This window comes from Telopea speciosissima, chromosome 6 (assembly GCF_018873765.1).
Source record: "Telopea speciosissima isolate NSW1024214 ecotype Mountain lineage chromosome 6, Tspe_v1, whole genome shotgun sequence".
Lineage (NCBI taxonomy): Eukaryota > Viridiplantae > Streptophyta > Magnoliopsida > Proteales > Proteaceae > Telopea > Telopea speciosissima.
Window position 1 is genome coordinate 53,650,179 of NC_057921.1, and position 19,915 is coordinate 53,670,093.

Here is a 19,915-nt window from a genome sequence, read left to right on the forward strand (position 1 = left end):
ATAAAGTTTTAACTAGTGTGGTGCGCACTGACTCCGTGAGCACACCACACACACACACAGAGTCACCAACTTGAATCCAATAGAGAGAGAGGATTTGTTATTGGCTTACCTTTATTTATTTATTGATAAAGGCTTACCATTATCTGAACTACACTATGACTGTCATAGTGTATCCTTGCATGAAAAGGAGTGAAAAAGGTGTATGGGTCATTTGGGTTTAGTGATTTAGAATTATGTTTTCTTGGAGAAACGTTCTCTGCGTGGGATGCAAGGGCCACTCTCAGACACATGGGGGCAGAAATGACTGGCGTGCCCCCATGAATGGAGGAAATTCCACCCCCTCCCCAATGTGCCTGGGCACAGGAGCGACGTGGCCCCTGCATTCCACTGCATCCCACAAAGAGAACATTTCTCCTTTTTTTTTCATTTGGTTAGAAAGAAATTCAGTTTTATTTAACTCTAAAAAACCAAACCCCCAACATTTAATGAGTCTCATTTTTCAGTGGATTTCCTGTCATTCTACTCAACTTATTGAATCTATTCCTACTCCCTTTTGTAAGGATCAACCAGTCCAATTAAAACCATCAGGTGGTCACAACCTTATCATCACTGATGGTAGCTTTTTGGAGTGGACCAAAAAGCAAGATGAGGGAATCTTCCCTATTTTTGGGAAATGAAGAGATCTCTGTATCATCTGATTATGGATTGCTAGGTTCAGCATTGATGCTGAAAGGGGAAGCAATTAAACAATAAAATCTAAGATGCAACCGGGAAACGCATCAAGTGTCTAGAAATTTAGATTGATTTAACAAAAGGAAGAGACAACGTAAGAACTAATATACGTAGTTCGGTAAGATGCCTACATCTACAATGAGATGAGAGAGGGTCTTCACTGCTAACAATAGAGGAAAGGGTCACAAGCTCTCTACCTCATGCCTCTATCTCTCTATCAACAAAGAATTCTTTGAACCCTAATAACCCCCCATGACTACCAATTTACAGGGAAAACAAAGAGACGTCATATCCGAAATTACCCTTATGTAAACCCTAAAAAGCTATGAATTTTTAACGACCCTTTGAAGACGATCTACAACCCAAATCATAAAATACAAGACATCAACCCTCAACAAATAATTGTTTTGGAGTTTGGAAGCTTGTACTTTAATGATGTCGAATCGGTGACATATGTTCGTGTACCAAACATTGCATTATAGTTCTTTAGAATGAGAGAGAGAGAGAGAGAGAGTTAGTTTTCTTATGGGATTTGTCTTAATTAGAATGTAATGATAGTGGTTACTAGGTAGGTTGAAACTATCATTACTAGCTCGGAGAACAGGTCGTCATCTAGTTGTGTTTAATTATCTTGTGTTCATCACTCACCTTTGTCAAATTTGGCAACCCAAATAGGACCCATGTATTAAACACAGGAATTTTAGTTCTTATTCTAAGGTTTTACATGTAATGGGCTTAACAGAGTCATTGTATAGGCTTGCATTAGTAGAAGGGTGCTAACTGATGGGTTTGACCTTCCACATCAGTGAGATTTCTCTTTGATCTATGTTCTCTGCCCTCCATCTCTTCGAATGTCTATCATTAGGAATAGGGTTGCAACAGGGTTGCGTTGGGCTGGGCCTTTTAAAACCCTAGCCCAACCCTAAGTCCTCTTAGTTGGGCCTAAGCCCAGCCCGGTCATGACTCAGGGCAAGAAAAAAATCCAACAATGAGTGGGTTGGTCTAACCCTGATTGGCCCTGACCATGGGAGGGAAGGGAGATGCATGAGCTGGCCAAGCTCAGAAGAAGAAGAAGAAAAAGACAAGGTCGGGTTGGGCCAGGCCTGGCTCAGCCCGGTCCTGACTCAGGGCCAAAAATTTTCAACCTTGACCCGGCCTTAGGGCCAAGATATCTCAACCCAAGCCCTGTTCGGGCTCAGGGTGCACCGCAATGCACCGCCAAGCTCGAGAAGAAAAAAAAGTGCAATCGAGCTCACACAGTTGGATGTTGCTGTGTCCACATGTCGAGCTCGCAAAGCCGCACCGTAGTGCACCGCCAGATCGGTGCACTGCAGAGGATTTTTATCCTTCATTCCTTCACTATCACACCATATTGGGTTGTTGGAAACAAACACAAAGATCTTATAAAGCCAGCCCAACCCAATCTAGAGGTTGTGTTGTAAGGGTGTCTATGTAAACCAAAATCGTTTATTGAAACCGAACCAAGCTGTTTAAATCAGAACCATTAAACTTTTTCATAAATGGTTTGAAAAAGTGCAATGAATTATCAAACTATTTGGTTTTAGGGAGAAAGAACGCTACCCGAGCTTTGCATGGCTCATACGCCTAAACACAAGCCGCCTTGCCCACCTGAAAATGACCACCTTGCCCCAATGTAAAGGTAGAAATCCGAAGCAATCAAGGCAGTTTGTGTCTAAGCGAGGGAGCCACACAAGGCGCACAACCGGGTAGTGTTCTATTTCCCTTGGTTTTAAACCATTTAATTGCCGCTTTTAAACCGTTTGTAAACCAATTATACCATTTTTCAGTGACGTTACTTTTGTGTATGTGTAATGTTGCTTTTTTATTCTATTTTATTTTGGACCGAGTTTTCCTCCACCACGGTGAATAGGATTCCATTTATCGTAGGACTTCATTCATCGTGGGGCAAGAGAAGATGGGAAAGGGTATCAAGAGGGTATTTTGGGAGCATACTAAATTCCTAGGAGGGATTTGTGAACCCTAGGATAGTAGGTGAACCATCCTCTATGGGTGGAGAGAAACTTGATCTTTTTTTTATTTTTTAGATAGAGTGATGTCTTTTGACTTGAACATGGCTTTATTCTCTTTTTGTCTTATACAAATATGTGCGCTTAAAAGGCCATGTATTTGTTTTGTACAAGGGATGTATCTTCCTTGCATTTGTAGGGTACTAGGGTATAATGGTATACCTATCTAGTTAGTTAACCATCAACTAAATCGTTAATTAAACCGTTCAAGGATCATTAATGAACCTATTACGTTTAAACAAATAACAAAATCGAGCCCGAAACCATTTAAAAACAAGGAAATAAAAAACGTTTAGTAAATTGTTTTGATTTCACAAACTAAAACCATTTAATAAACAATTCAGTTTCAGTTATGGGTAATGGGACCCACTTGTCCTGTAATGGACAAAACAGATACCAAAAACACTGGTAGACATCAACTCCAATTATTGATCCAAACTTTACCTTTCAGAAAAACCAAAAACAAAACAGATACCAAAAATACTGGTAGACATCAACTCCAATTATTGATCCAAAATACATTTTTAGAGCAACCAAAACTTTATTCATATGAGGATAGGCATTGACCCCACTTAATTACACATCTTAACTGCTCAACAATGAACCGCAGACCTCGAGAAAGGAGTGAGAACTACAACAACATCGTCACAGCAATCAAAGCCCAACTAAATAGGATCCACCACATAGATCTTTATTTTCTAATCACTTCTATTTGAAATCATAGAGGGAACAAGACCTAAGCTAAGCATGTTTTTCTTGAGATCAGATCATGTCCTTGTACAAGTATCATACAAGACCCCACCCACATGGAATCCACTTCTCCATATCCATGTGAGTGGAGCCTTGAATAATACTTGTACAAGGACACGATCCACGCTCGTCTTTCTTCACCACTTCTCCTATAGTTATCTTAGGCCTACCTTAACACAACCACTACTACAGCTGAAAACGCTTTTCAGTTTCCACCAACATCAAAATAAACCCATATTTTTTCTTGGAGGACCCACCCCAACCCCACCTATTTAAGGACAAATCAGATGCCAATCAGAGAGATCATCCAGAATGACAACGACAATCAAGACAGCAAGATGATAAAATTAATTTGTCTATGTAATCCAGATCACACAAGTACGGCCCCACCTCATCCAAAAATAAGAGAGATTCCCCCGACCCCACCCAACACTCCAAAACATATTCCTATCTTATCATGATCACTCCACTCTCTTTTTCCAATCTTTGCTGCTACTGCTGATGCTTTACCCTTCAGAACATGAAAGAACAAAAAAAAAACAAAAACAAAAATGGAAAAAGACATTGTTGGGTTGTAAGGGTAGACTTTGATAACTCAAGCTGACAGGTGTCCCACCTGGCCTTCTATTTACAGCCACCAATTAGAAGCACTACACGTGGCCCTTCCTCAGCTCCTCTGTCTTGTCATGTCGGATAGGATAAGACCCTTCTCCTTCCTTGTAGTTTTCTTCTTTTTATCTTTTTTTTTTTTTTTTTTAATACCATGAATTGATGTTGGTGGTGGTGGTGGAGGTGTGAGGAGGAATGGTGGAGATGCCTTGGCTGTAAAGTTCAGAGAGTACACTTTCGGTGGAAGGAGGCTTTAGTCCCAATGGTAGAGGCAGCCACGGCTTGCTTATTGCCTCCTTCACCACCCTGTCAATCTCCTCCTCTCCCTGTTCATCAATCCCAAAAGTCAGCTCTACCCATACACCACAAATACTAAAACACAAGCTCATTTTAGTTCCAAATCCAAGGATATTTCTATTCTTATTAATCACCATCATGATTCAAAGAATGAGACTGGAATCAGAAGAATTAGGTTATGCCTGATTTCTAAATCCCTCTTTTAATCGACCATTAATGCACTCAGATCTTCATTTTCGGCAATTTTTGGAACTTAGCTCTTGTAACAAGATCTACAAACAGGGTTTTAAAACGTGGAATCAGAGACAAGCTGATTCCAATTCGGATCGGATTAGATCAGAATAGGTCGTAAGCGGTCCTCAGATCCAAAACAGGGAATTTCTAGACTTTTTGGGTGTGAATCAGCCACATAGAATTAGTCCGAAATTCTAAAAGCCCTGTCTACAAGCCTTTTGAATCAGAAACTTTAAAAAAAAAACACATATCTGTGGTAAAAATCTTTGCTTTTCTTCCCGCTTCTATTTTCTAGGGTTTCAACCAATTCCGGCCAATCGACCGATTCAATGATCTGATTCCTGATTCTAAAACCCTGTCCACAAATCCTTTGAATCAGAAACTCCAACAAAACATGTCTGTGGAAATCTTTGCTTCTTCCTATTTCTAATTTCTAGGGTTTCAATCAATTCCGGGGCCGGAATTGATGGAGGTTGATCCCATGTCCAATTTCGAGTTTTTAAGCCTTGATCACAACCATAGGGATTCTTCTTTTGGACAAGTTCATAACTATAGGGATGGCAAGGAGGGGGAAGCAGATGGCCTTTGCACTACATAATCTTCTACTTCAATCTTAATCAAAGGAAATTAAACAAGATGGAGGTAGGAAGGGTAGTGATCAGATCACACATGGGTATAAACAAACCAAATAGCAGGAAAAGATATTCAGGGGTACTTGTATAAAATACATGGGTGAGTGAGTGTTAACAACTGATATACCCCTAGATACTTTCAATGCCCATGAAATTGATAGGGAGAGGTGATCATTTTCCAAGTAGAAAGTGGATTTACCGGATTAAACTCAAGTGGGAATTTCTGCAAGTTTCCTGGCTCCTGACCTGTGTCTGAACCATGACAGCCTGGGTAATTGAGCACCTAATCCAAATCCAGAGGTACTTAACGATACAAGATTTAATCAACATAATATATAATTTTTCATATCACGATACTCACTTGAGGAAAGGGCGAGGATGGAACTTGTGGTGTGGGCATCACAGGGCTTCCCCATGCATCAGCATGCATCTAAAACACAGCAATGCTCATTAGTTTAAACATCAAATATGCTAAATGCTACTATATACTATGATGTTATGATCCTCCATTTTTTTGGCACTAAAGAGTTCCAACATTACCCCTGCATAAGTTTTCCAAGGCCAGATTTCTGAAGGCTGCCACGAGGGGAACCCTGGATGACCCCACATTTGGATGCTGGGAGGATGACCCCATACAGGGTATATCTGGCTGGTTGTGAAACCATGATTAGCATGGTATGGAGGGTAGGCCATGACAGGGTTTTGTGCATAAACCCTCTGCATAGTGTCCCTTGGATGATGCCATCTCCGATCATCTTCCTTTGGCATGATGTGTCTTCGATGCATTCGATACTTCTGCACAACAACAACAGCAACATCAACAAAAACCACTCATTTAGGTACTGTAAAACAAACATGGTGGTCCTAATAACTGTACATATCCTTGCATCCTTAAATTGTTGGATCACTTCCTGATGTACTACTCCAGTCCTAATTAAGTTCAGTTATCTTACTCCCCTGATGAGAAGACCCTTTTGCCCAACTGTTAAGCATTAACCATATCTAACATTGGTCAGACTTCACAGTTTGAGAAAGAAATAGGGAAAAAGAAATAAAGTTTTGAATGCAAAGAAAGAGAGTTTTACAGATTGACAAAACTATGGAGGTTCAACCCCAAATGAAGGAACTCTGACCATTTTCTACTTTCAAAAGACATGACAACCATTCCAAAATACTGCTATCATCTTGATCTATTTCACTTTCAATTAAAAAAGGGTGTTCTGAATTTTGATACTCTCCCTTTGTATTTATCCACATTTTATAGACAAAGTAACCCAGAAACCTGTTTCTCACAAGCAGGCACTTCACAGAAACCTGTTTCAAGGTGTTAAATGTTTCTGGTTTAAAGGGTTCTTAAGTTCTTTAGCCCAGAGCTTAACCATCCAGGTATGGGGCTGTTTCCCGTTATCTCTTCTTTGAATCATTCCGTGTAATCCCGAGATAATACTACGAAGCTTTCAATACTAACCTGGAGGTGGCTTGCTACATTATGTCTTGTCAAACCATCCATCTTCATTAATTCTAGAATTCGAGAAGGGATGGCTTGGTCGACCCCCAGTTGCTCAACTGCTTGCACAAATCGTTTGTGCAGTTCAGGAGTCCAGTCGATCTGAAAACACCAATAATTCAAACAAAGATTATGAAAATTATCTTTCTCAAACACTGTTTAAATTTAAGACCACAGCAGCAAAACTTGGTCAGATAACCTGTTGATAACAAAGTCGAGCAATGATTTATGCTTCTGAATTCATAAATCCATTTTAACCTTCATTAGGAATTAAATTAAACTACCTTTATCTTCCTCTTGTTTACTCTGGTCCCACAAAAAGAAGGAAGGTTTGATGTCTTTTCCTCAACTCCAGAATCCGCTACCCTGTCTTTATCATTTTGTTGAGAAGATATATTGGTTCCAGTCTTAGAACCATCATGTGAGTCATCCTCCTCTTTGATCCCAGCACCTTTGGTGCCTGGTGCTAGATCAACTTTAATAGTAGTTTCCTCAGCAGGATTGCTGTAAGTAATGTCGACAGATTTTGATTCTGCTTCTTGATCCCCAGACTCTTTCTCCATTGCGGAGTTAGGTTGGTCTTGACAGTCACCATCGTCTAACAATCTTCCCCCCTGTTTCAATTGTGGGGTTGAAGGTGCTGGAAACCTATCACTAGCCGCTGAATGCTCATGGTTATGCTTGTAGTCCTGGGGTTCGCTTTCCATTTCCAAGATATTTTCACTCTGTGGGTTCATCGTTTCCACTTGGAGCTGAAGCCTGGAAACTATGGTATCTTTGATGGGCTTCAATGATTTGGAGATGCCTGTTCCTCCTGCATTTAAGGCCTGTTCAGGACTAATCGTCTCAGAAATTTTCCATTCCCAGTTGATAGCATTAGAATTAAATCATATTTCTACAGCAGTAAAATCCAAAATTCCCAAACCAAGAATTAAATGGTTCAGTGGTTATTATGGCACACCTTTTGAACCACATGCTGCCAAATGTTCTTCAATTTGTCTTCAGATAGTGGCTTCTGAAGGAACTCTGCCGCACCAAGCTGAAATTCAAGATATAAATGAGAGAAGGCACCATTTTCATGTGCGTTTACATGCATATATGAACAGTTGCATGAGGACAGCCTCCGTGTTTATATATGTGAATGGAACTACTGCACTTTCACATGTGTGCCTGTGAGTTGAGAGGACAGATTAGAAAACTTACTGCAATGCACTTCATCATAGTGCTTAAGCACTGGATATTTGATGTCACTGCATCAGAAAATTTCATGTCATATTAGCAGCTGTGAGCGAATTAAGATACTGAATGCTAAGAGTTATGAAGACAATCTGGTGTCAACTCTAAAATAAACCAATTATTCTAGTAAGACTTAAAATTAAGGTGAGAAGTTAAAAGTTTATTGAAACTAACTTGGAATGGCTATGAGAGTCAGAGATGAACACACTTACTGATGGTAGGTAGGTCCTTGGCACTCTCGAGAAACCTGAAACTCCCATGGTTATTGCCTGTGCTGACCTGTAACCCCAGATGCATTTCAAGATGGGTACACCATAGAGCAACGTAATGTAGTTATGCATTTAATTAGCCAAGTGATAAGTTTTGCAAAATTTTCTGAAATTAAATCTCCTTACCTCCACTATGGCAACATGGAAGCACTCGGTTTTGTTTGAAATAGCTGTCAATGCTTCATTCTCGTTGCAAAATGTGGAAACTGCAAACAACATGCATAATGTCAGCATTAATACAGGAAAACAGATCAGGTAGTAATAGAAGCCTCCCTCCACCCCCTTCCCAACTCAATCATCTGGCTTCATTTGGTCTATGCCTCCAAAGGTTAAAACAAATATAAATAATAGTGGAAATGGACAAACATCCAGCATTTATTCAGAGGGGAAAAAAGGACTTAACAATCTGAAACTTTAAAAGAGGCCAACAATTAAGAAAATGAAAAGAAAAAGGGACTAACATTCTGAGAACTTTTAAGAGAGGACAACAGCTAAGAAAATAAAACTAAGATGACAATAGACTACAGAAAACAACTAAGAAATTAGATACATAGATGACAGAATTTTACTCTAAAATGATTATTGTTCTGTCGATTTTGTTCACAGTACGAGTGTATCAAAATTGATCCACTATTTTATCACTCAAAGTTATTGGATTCAGCAAAATGAACATAATACAGATCAAAAGCAGTAATTATCTGTCAACTCAGGGACGACGATGGGGGAGAACTAGACAATTTATAATTACCTGCTCACAAAAATAGGATTTAAATTCCTGATAGCCAACAAAAGAAATGTCTTTCAGAAAAAGTTGACAAGTTTATACTTTCAACCTTTAATCTAGAAATCTACTTTTGGACACTTGGGGCATAACATGGAGTATATTCCTATTAAGTTAAAAAGATACGTTCTGTTCTAATTCAAAAGTATTTATCAAAACTGAAAACCGTGACATCTGCAAAGAATCAAACATGGGATATCTAATGCTATGAGGAATACATGACAACTTCAATTACAAATGCAAGCACCAAGGATGACCAAAAGTTGAGTGAGACAGGAAAAAGGAGAAGGATAAATTCCAAGTTGCAAACTTGGGCAATTATCATAGTTCATCTGAAGCTATAAACAGAAGGGGAATTTAGAAGGTCACTAACCAATGTACTCCATTTTCTCAAGTCTTGATTTTATCTCTGCAGCCGATTCACTGTCTTCGTCAAGGAGAAGAACCCTGAGGCCTTTAGGAAAATCCTTCCAGCCCAGTTGATCATCTTCAGTGCAAACCATAGTTGACTTGGCATTCCTTCAGTCTACTCAGGAGTGTGGGAGATCACTACTCGTCAGGATGCTGTTCTAATACTGCAGGACCCAGATCATATAATCCTGTTTGATCCAAATGAAGAAAACATCAAAATTTATAAGAATCAATAAATTAGAGATAACCCATTAACAAACAAATAACCTTCATAATCTACTGAAGATTTTTTTTTTTTTTTAAATAAAACCCTTAAGAGTGTGATGCTAAGTGGACAGTTCATGTGTTCACTGTTCTTCAGGATCCATATGAAGAACCCGTTAAAAGAAGAAGAGCCAGAATTTTGCGAGAAAAAATGAAAAATCCAAAATTTTAGAAACTGAGGAGAAAACTCATACATCAGTCAAACAAAGTCCTCCAGAGTTCATAAATGGAAGAGAAGCAAAAAGCTGAAATCAAATGCTAACAACCCAACTCCAAAAAAACAACTATTGATTCACTTTATAAGGAGCAAAAAGCCAGAAATAATAAAGGGTGAGACAAGAAAGAAAAGATCACTGGGTAGGGAGAGACATTTCAAATTTATATTCAATGACCCATCAAGCTCAAGAAGACAAATAAAATCCTGATTAAATCATAGTAGAACCATTAGAAATTTATAAACATACTAACAACATACATAGTTTCAGTGTGAGGAAGGACAGACAGGCTCTTCAATGGTGAAACCTTCTTCTTCAGTCGTAAATGGAACGTGAGAGAGAGAGAGGGTTTTAGTGCGGTTCCTGCGGTGTGTATGTACCAGTTGCTGTCGGTAGCTATGAACCACAGAATATGCAAAGGATCCCCCAAAAAGGTCACAAATAGTAGTAACTCTTTCACCATAAATCTCAATTCTTTTTAACATAAAGAGCCCTTTTTAGATCCTTAAATAGCCAAATTACCATTCTAAACTCTAATTATGACAATGATATCCCCATGTATTCTCTTTCTGCTACCCCTTTATTCTCCTCTTGAAATGGTCCAAAGTGAATTACCTTTCTGCAAAAACCAAAGAAAGATTCACTTTTCCATCTTAACATGGATGAGAACAGCTTTACTATTATAGCCTTATAGGTTTAAAAATAAACCCGGTTCAGTGATCTGGCCCAACCAATAGATGGGATGAATTAGAGAAAATTAGGTTGAACAGAGTCAGTCATGTACAACTATTACCATTTATGGATGGACTGGGCTGGCTTTGCTTTGCTTTTCAGGATACATCATCACTCACTATCACTGGCCCCATTTGGATTTATACCAATTGGAATGGTAACTGGTAATCTAAGGTAGCATCTTTGAATTGTCAAACACACTCTCACTATCACAAAGAGAAGCCAAAAGACAACACCCCTCTCCCAAGTCCCTAGTGTCAAAGGCTGAAATCTATATACCCCTCCTCAACTTGAATGCCCTTTCGCTAAGTTTGCCACATAGGAATACTGTAGATAGACCAGGTATCGGTATCGGTATCGTATCAGTGGATCGGGTATTGATATGTCATCAAGGGTAAAATCATAAAAAAAAATTAGTGAAAATTAGGGATAGAACCGTTTGATCCAGGTCAATCTAGATCAGTATCGACAGAGACCAATACCGATATCTCAATCCTGAGCCCAACATGATTAATTACTAAGCTGAAGGAAATGTGAAGTTGGTGGGCCCATGGTTTTAGACATCAGTTTGGAATCGGTCATATCGATTATTATTGGTACCAGCTGAGGCCAATCCTATTCCTCTAGCAATGTAACAAACTAACAATACCGAGCAAGGGTAAAAATGTCAAAAATTAATTTTTTTATAAAATCAAGGGTAAAACCGTCTAATACAATATGTTGATATACAGATCCATATCCGAGATCCCATGTCGATTTCGGGTGTGTAGTCGATCCGATGCCATGATTTTAGCCTCACTAAGTGTCACAAAGTTTTAAGTGCATGGGTTTTTGTGTAATTTAGATCTGCTCCTTTATAATTATTTAAAAAGAGTTTAAGAGAATCAAATTAAGGAAGGAAAAGGATTAGCTTCTTCTAATGGTAATTAAGAATGGGAACTGGTAGTTATTAGTTAAGCAATTAAATTAATCGGGGGATTTGGGAGTGAGTAAGCACCAAAACAGTAACTTCAATTATTAAAGAGACTAAGAGCAGATAGGTGTACGGAATGACACGTCATGTTCTGGCAGAACTGGCAAAAAGTCGGAGGGGGTGAGTCACATGTGGGCTGGGGGTAACTCTTGTCACGAGTGGAAGTTAGATAGTAAGGTCAAACATATATATAAACAGATCACGAGATTTGAATTCACTTTTCCTCCTCCAACCAACCTCGAATCTGATTTTTGTGTCTATCCATTTAGGGAAATTCGTATTTGAAAAACGATCGATAGTATTATATCTGATTCGTATTCAATCCGTTTACATCTCAATCCATATCAGACTCAATAATTTCTCGTGTTAGGATGGACTTTAACGCTCCACACTTTTCTATCATTACATTTTCATTTTGTTTTGTTAAACGATGATCAATTGTTTTCTTCCTTATCTTCTTTTTTCTTTGGGAAATGGTTTCTATACGTCTAATTTTTGAATGGTTTCCATTTAGGGTTTGGAATCATCAATAATATGTAGTAGTTCTATATATTGACTATTAAAAATATGTAAGAAGGAAAATTCAATACAACGTGAACCATATAATTGAGATGAATCACAAATATAATAAACTCCAAAGAGACCCTACCTATTGAATGATTGAAATTTGCCACATCATTTGCGAGATAAATTAAAAAATTAGAAAACCAATATGCCATTGGATGGATAATGATAGCGAAGACAATAGGATCATACTCCCAACAAAAAGGAAATATAATGATAGAATAGATATCATTCAATCTGAATCATAGCAAATCTTTTAGATTTTTCAATTGAAGAATCAATAATTCCCTACACTTTGTTTCAAATCATTTTCAATATGATTTTGTCTACTTACAAAAAAGAAGAAGCAAAACTAGAGGTATTGAGTTTTTCTTTACTTTTCTTTTCGAGGAAGTGGAATATTCAGTTGGTTAAAAAACCTTTAAGAAAACAAAATTATATACTTTCTTAATCAAAAATAAAATTTTTTAAATAGAATGAACAAAAGCTTCTATCCATGGGCACATCTAATGTGCCATGTGAAAGGTGATCCAACCATACTAATATTTGGATATATTAGGAATGATCTAAATTGGCCACCTGAAAAATTCTCACTCAATTTAATCAAGTATAATTCGTGTATTGACATGCATCCCATGTATGTATATGTATGTCTATTTGTACTCCGACAACTATTGGATCTCTCTTGATTTTTTTAATGTTTCGTTTGTCACTTGGAAAATTTCGTTTGAACTAAAACTTAACATGTGAGTAGAGGGCCTTAAGGTCCATCTATCACTTCAGCTCATTTGACCTTCTATGTGACAGAAATGAAGTACATGTGTATATAATTTATATACATTCACGTTCCCATTGGGAGAAACTCCATCGATAGAATGTGCATTTAAAAATTAGATAGCATCTTATTTTCTTTTTAAAGATAAAAAATAAATTTTTTTGTTAAAACTAAACAATAATTTTAACAATCAAAATGACAAATTCTTTTTTATCTCCTAAAAAATCATTATTCTATTTATAAACTAATATAAGCTTCCAAGTAATTAGAGATACCGCCAAAATAACTATGAAATGCAATTTTTTCTGTAGGACATTGAGTTTCTAGATTGGTGGTTAAATAAAGAATCATGATCTGCAAAGCTGTTTTTGTTATGTGATAAGTAGGAATGAAGTAAAATATTGTGGACAAGTAGATCCCAGGGTCCGCAACTGTCAAGTTTCAACTTAAACGAAGTTTGTTAACCAAGAAGCAAAACATAGTATTAAAAAATCTATAACTACAAAAAAGTACATTCATGGTAAAGTGTGTCATTACATGGTGGTATATGATTTAATTTAGGCCCAAAATTAGAAATATCGAAATCCGTTAAATATCCAATATACAGATTTGTCACACCATTTGTCCTTGTGGCAAAAATATGTGCACAAGACTAGAAAAGGTTCCTAGACCCGCTCGACTAGAGGGATTTTTCCTTTCCTTAGTCTAGTATCCTTGCAAGTGGATGGAGTCTTGGAGTTTTGTTTGATAACAAGTGAGTGAAAATAGACAAATTAAAATAACGTTAATTTTTTTTTTTTTAAATTTTCTGCCATGCAAAGACTAATTGGAAATTTCACTATTTTCTTTCGCATTGCGTGTACTTTAGTTCACTTATATATAGACAACGAAAGTTTTATTTTTCAATTTACTTGTGAGACCTTAATCAATCATGCATGGGAAGCTCCCGAAAAAGGAGAGATACATTTTGTAAACATGACATCTAGGTAAATACATAATTGATTACTTATATACTTTATGTAGTGCCTTAAAAGGCAAATTTTCTCTAGTTGTATAGAGTGCATAACGTAGTGCACAAGTAAACTTGCTTGCGAAAAATAAACTCTTCTAATATTCCATTTCATTATGATATACAAAGAATTTAAAGTATAACCATGCATCAAAAGGTCGGAAGAATAAACCAGAAGATGATTATTCCTTAATTTATAAGAGTTGGTTGATCCTTTAATAGATGATGATGATGATGATTTTGTTGAATGGTTCCAACTGAAAATTAAATATATGTTATTCTTATGTTTCTTATATTTTCTAAAATCTTTGTACATATGTTGTACTTTTTCTGCATTGCTTATTTTGTAATTTAACTATGCTTTAAATGAGATGACTTGTCTAACTTACTATGATAGAGTGAAGATTAAATTTCGATCACTCTTTTCTATTTAGTAGGAGGTCAATCAGTTTAACGTATTGACTTTAAGCCAGCATTGTGAGTATGCATTTAATAGAATGATTATAAGAATATAATTGGTAAATCACTTACATTTTATATATTTTAGACTATATAAAATTCAAGACATAATTTTTCTTCATCCATGGTGAAAAGAAAATCTCTTCACTTGTAGGTTTTGATGTCTGAATGAGACTCATGAAATAGTGGAAAAACATTTTCGACCTTCGTCAATAGAAAGCAAAAGTAATACTGAGATCATAAAAATTTTGTAGTAACTAATTATTTTCTATTTAAAAAATAATTAATTAATCTTTTTGAGGTTGAAAGCGATTAATGTTATTTTGTGAAACAGAAACGTCAAGCTTCTTAAATCTATTTTTAAACACTAATCCAAAGACACACGAAACTATATATGTTATTATATTTCACTACCAAAAGGATGGGAGGAGATAGAAGGAAAATTACATTAAACTACTTTATTAAAAGAAATGATATACTTTTTGTTGCATCAAAGTTTTGAAATGATATGCGATAATCTACCTTGATGTTGAAACATAAGATAAGAAAACAAATTTGATTTCACTTCTTAATTCTTCATTGTCATCTCTTATGTAGTTTTTAGTTGAATGGTAATTACAAAAGAAAGAGAAAGAACCCCTAAGCCTGTTGTCCCATACAATCTTTCTTTTTCTTTTTCTATTTAGATGTACATATGTTTAGCACATTTTTTACATGGCATCTATGATAATATACTTGAGAAAAATAATGTAAGTTAGAGAGAGAGACCAAATGACCCATCATATCAAAAGTAAGGAGTCCACAACCTTAGACTCACTTTAATTAATTCCCCAAAATCAACCCATTGCATTCCCAACTACCACATCTCTAAATAATTTTCAACAATTAATGTGGCTACCACCTTTTCCTGTTTTCCTTATCAGAGGGGAAGACTAACTCTCTCTCTCTCTCTCCTTGATGGAATTAGATTTTTTTTTTTGGTAAATCCTTGATGGAACTAGATAACTCGGGAAACTGAGTCAAGCAGTTGAGCTACCATCATTTGGATACAAATATGCTAATAGTGAATTTTGTTACTTGTAATTTGGTCATTGTGTCATGGTCAGTTTCACAAGTTTGTGATTTTTTTTAAAAATCTTTTAATTTTGGATAAAATCAAAGCACTTTAAAATACAGAATGTAATAATTAATGTAATATTTCACAATTAGTTACTTCATGCAACAACTTAAGAATAAAGGATGACATTAGATACAGTGGGCTGGTACAAGAAAATTTTGTTAAAATTTAACAAACACCATGAAACATGAATAGAAACAAAATCAAACAAAGATGACACAAATTTTACGTGTTGCACACAACAATATGATGTGTTATGTCTACGAATGAAGTTGAAAATGATTCACTATGCAATAAATAGAACAAAGATTGAAAAGGAAATTTTATTTTGGATTTTTAAGCAAGGTAGGTATGTCAAATTGGCAATCTAATTTCCTTTACAAATGAAGAAAACTGTATTGATATCTTGAATTGAAACACTCTATTGCAATCAATTTTTTTTTTCCATATATGTATACATTTATAACATTCAAAAGGATGATAATGTTATGGTACCTTATCCCCTCTTTTTTCTTTCTAGTGATAATGAAAGGCCCACATGAAAGTAACATTTTGATATCTTAGTTTAGATCTCTTTCCCTAACCATTTCACTATATGTCAAAGATTGAAAAGTGTTAAATCATTTTCAATGGACACTGCACTGTCATCACAACTTTTCATATTCTCCTCTAAAAACCCAAAATTTCCATCCCTTAATATGAATGACTAATGCTCATACACCAGCCTCTCATTCCTTTCAATCCCAAAAAAATTTCTGGCTATTCTAGATTAAACCCACAAGTTTTAAAGCTTGTTGCCCACAGGTTTTGGATTTGGTGCCCATAGATTTTGGCTCTTTGGTTGTCTACCCCAAATAAAGGAGTTAGGTTAATTAACATTATCATCCAGGTAGTTGTGGTGACTGGTGGGTGGGCAGAAAACTACATATCTGAATGGTTCATTGCATGTTCTTTGTTCCCCCTCTGTACTAATTCCACAATACAGAGAATTTTTTTTATGGGTTTCTGCCAAACATGGAGTCCCATTAAAGGTTAGGACCCATACTTGGAAGAAATCCATCAAACAGTTCTAAGTTTTGTTGCTGAGTGAGTACATAAAAATATGTGGTCTGAAAACTAATCATGATTAGTTTGGTAAGAATATTATATTTTTGGGTAAATTACATGTTACCCTTTGGTTTGTTAAAAAACTCAAATCATCCTTTGGTTTAGATCTTAATATGACAAATTAGTCTCTACCGTTAGTTTTATGCTGTTAAGTGATGATGTCAGTCAGTTAAATAAATTTAAATCTTTAAACTACCCTTGACCAATGTTGAAGATGAAGGAAAGGTATTATTGTAAATTTAATTCTAATGTTTTAGTACCAGGATAAAAAAGTCTTTTCACACCAATAACCAACAGCAAACTAACACCGTTACTATAGAAGGGGGTGATTTGAGTTTTTTCAAAAATCAGAGGTATGATCTAAGTTTCATCTGAAAACCAAAGGGTTACATGTAATTTACCCTATATTTTTTCATCTTCACATGTATTAAAATGATGACACAGATGTATTTTGTTAATCAATTTGCCTATTTCTCTAGTTTGGTATAGTTGTCCAGTTTGATTCGAAGAGAAGCGAAGTGAAATAGTAATAATTTAAAAAAAAAAAAAAAAAAAAACAAACTATTTAATAGAGTACTTGGTTGGAATTAGAGTTAAATTTTTTTTATTTTTTTTTTACAATCTTCACTTCTAACCAAACAGAGCCCATTCATTGACAACCAAGTGTTGCTTCAAGGCTGTTCTTCCATCCCCTACTAACTCTACGTGGCCATGGTTATATATCCAGAACCTTATGTATATTTGTAATAGTGTGTCGGATGTAGTATTTACCCACTTTAAGAATCCTGTTTGTTTGGACGTTGTGCGTGACCTAGCAGTTTATGCACATGGTTCTTAGGCCAGGTTAGGTTTTCGTTGTACTTTGCTTTCTTTTATCATCAAAAAAAACCAAAAAATAAAAGTGTTGCTTCAAGGAGCATGAAGGCTGAAAGTTTTATCTCTCTAGGAAAACTCTCTAGGGAGCATAATTTCACATCACATGGATTAAATGAGTGTTAATCCTTTGTCAAAAATTAAAAACATAGTAATAATAAATGAATACTGAGATTTTTTTTGTGTCTTTGGCACTTAATTATATGCATAGACTGGATCTTGAAGCCAGGGTGGGGCTTCCATAATTTCTTTTTAGGAATGATTGCATGTGCTGATGTACTATTTCCAGTCAACATTTTGATTGAACTTGAACTTGTAGCAGTCCCCTTCCTTCCTTGTCAATTGAGGTGAGAGATAAGGTTTTTTTTGTAAACAAAATGATACAATTTGGCTTCTAAACTATGAAAATTTAATGAATTATAAGAGGTTTACCACTAATTAATTCAAAAAAGATATAATGATTCAAGAAAGGATGAAACATTAATGTCTAAATAAGATCCATTAGACCCTGATTAGGGGTTTTATTAAACTCTCGGGTCAAATAATTTTTATTTTTAATACTATGATCATCATTTTTCTTTCTAACAAAGGAAAGTTGATCAAACGAGTCAACAAGTAATAAATAAAGGATTGAACTAATGAAAACACTTTCTCGCAATAATAAAATCTTTGGTTGATGGAGATTCAATTCAAAGCTTGTCCTAGTTGGAGTTATGATTAATATTAGATCTTCAATCTCAATAAATATATTTTCATCAAAAACAAAAAATCTCAACAAACATATGTGTTTCTTTTGAGTTCAAGAACAATTCAATCTTTTCTCATTGATTGCATTTAAGAATGGGACAGTAGTATAGGACTCATGCACGGGAGATTCCCCCTCATCGAGTCTGTCTTATAAGGGGGTGAGGGTCTTTGGTCATTTCGGGTGTGCATTTATGTTCATCCAACCGTACTCAATGCAGGTCATGCATGAAAACTATTGCCTTTTAAAAATGATGCTCCATATGCTTCCTTGGAAGATGCAAGAAAACTAAAATTATCATGACTCTTATTTTTTATTTATTTTGAGCACATAATCAACAGAGGAAACAATGTTAATTGATAATTATCACAATTTGAATTCAACTTTTTAGGATAGTCTACTGGGGTGCAAGCGCCAAGGTTTACCATCTGAATTTTTTTTTTTCCTAAAACAAAGAAGGGAAAAAAACAATTCTTATTCGCGTGAATCCTGTACCAGACATAAAAGCGCATAAAATTACAGCAACACCCCCATGAAATAAAAAATCTCATCCTTATTGATATTCCTGCATGTGCTCTCATTAACATCCATGCTGGCGCAAGGGTCACGCATCCAGGCAACGATCTCTTGCCCAAAAATGAAAGTTTTAACTTTTTGGCATCTATAAAACTTAAAACAACAAAGACCAACTTAGCGGTGTAATTCAAATCAGAATTGGCTTATTAAATTACATGATCGGGATCTTCTCCAATAAGGAGATCACCCAATGAGTGTCCAATGAGGCATCCAACAGTTGGGCTGCCTGACACACATCCCGGTGCACGCTTATGCAGCCCAGCTGTTGAATACTCATTGGGTGATGCCCTCATTATTGGAGATGATTCGAATCCTATCAAATTCGGCATATGATAGATTAAGGGGGTCCACTTATGCATCGAATGAGGAGAATGACTTGATCAATTTTCCACATAGACCAAATTAAGTGATCTATGCTACAGAAAAAAGGTTTTCTCCATGTGTGATATATTTTAAGCAATGTGGCACTCTTGAGGCCACATGATGCCACCAGTCAAAAAGCTCATGGCTGAGAGACATTGCGTGCAAGTTTAAGATGGTATAAGGTCAAATCAGAGGGCTAATAATCATCAACCAGAGTTGCTTTAATTGGAGCTTCTGTTGAAAGGAGAAAGTTTTTCTAAATTGTATCCTAGGATCATTATTACTGCCCCCCACCACTAGTTAAATGTCCAAAAATACCCCTTAGTTTTTGCATCACTCCCATTGTAATAATGGGCTGGAGTTGGAAACTGGTCCCAGTTGAAACTCTGAAGATCTATATGTAATAAATGAGACCGGTATTGAGCCTTTATATGAAGGATAGATATTGGGCCTAATAAGCTCAATTATGTGGTTGCTTGGTGGGCTTTAAGGTTCAGCCCTCAACTTTTGTGTTTTTAAGTTCAGGTTGTCCAAACCCAACCTGGGCCACTATGTTGTGCTTTAAAGTCATTAGGCCTACAGAATTGGGCCAAAATTGGACTGGCCTACTGACATCAGATTGGCCCAACCCAATCTG

General features: G+C 36.2%; 1 protein-coding gene across 4 annotated transcripts; it reads right to left on the minus strand.

The window, feature by feature from the left end:
• Window positions 1-4,275: 4,275 nt before the first annotated feature.
• LOC122664828 (two-component response regulator-like APRR2) lies at window positions 4,276-9,912 on the minus strand. 4 transcript variants are annotated; one of them, XM_043860829.1, is made up of 12 exons: window positions 9,817-9,912; window positions 9,469-9,694; window positions 8,441-8,520; window positions 8,258-8,324; window positions 8,013-8,059; window positions 7,771-7,848; window positions 7,094-7,636; window positions 6,771-6,911; window positions 5,843-6,097; window positions 5,664-5,732; window positions 5,502-5,585; window positions 4,276-4,465 (listed from the first exon to the last, which is right to left on the minus strand). In XM_043860829.1, the coding sequence occupies exons 2-12, from the start codon at window positions 9,596-9,598 to the stop codon at window positions 4,286-4,288; spliced, it is 1,674 nt and encodes a 557-aa protein (XP_043716764.1). In that variant the 5' UTR covers window positions 9,599-9,694; window positions 9,817-9,912; the 3' UTR covers window positions 4,276-4,285. The 4 variants fall into 4 exon arrangements, with proteins under 4 accessions (XP_043716764.1, XP_043716765.1, XP_043716767.1 ...); XM_043860830.1 differs by lacking the exon at window positions 7,771-7,848; XM_043860832.1 differs by lacking the exon at window positions 6,771-6,911.
• Between the last annotated feature and the right edge of the window lie 10,003 nt (window positions 9,913-19,915).

Excerpts from the sequence above, each read along its gene's own strand:
- LOC122664828 (XM_043860829.1), bottom strand. The coding sequence starts at position 9,598 with ATGGTTTGCACTGAAGATGATCAACTGGGCTGGAAGGATTTTCCTAAA. Across the intron at positions 5,586-5,663 it reads CATCCTCGCCCTTTCCTCAA|GTGCTCAATTACCCAGGCTG; the intron begins GTGAGTATCGTG and ends GATTTGGATTAG. Across the intron at positions 4,466-5,501 it reads TCCCACTTGAGTTTAATCCG|GGAGAGGAGGAGATTGACAG; the intron begins GTAAATCCACTT and ends ATTGATGAACAG.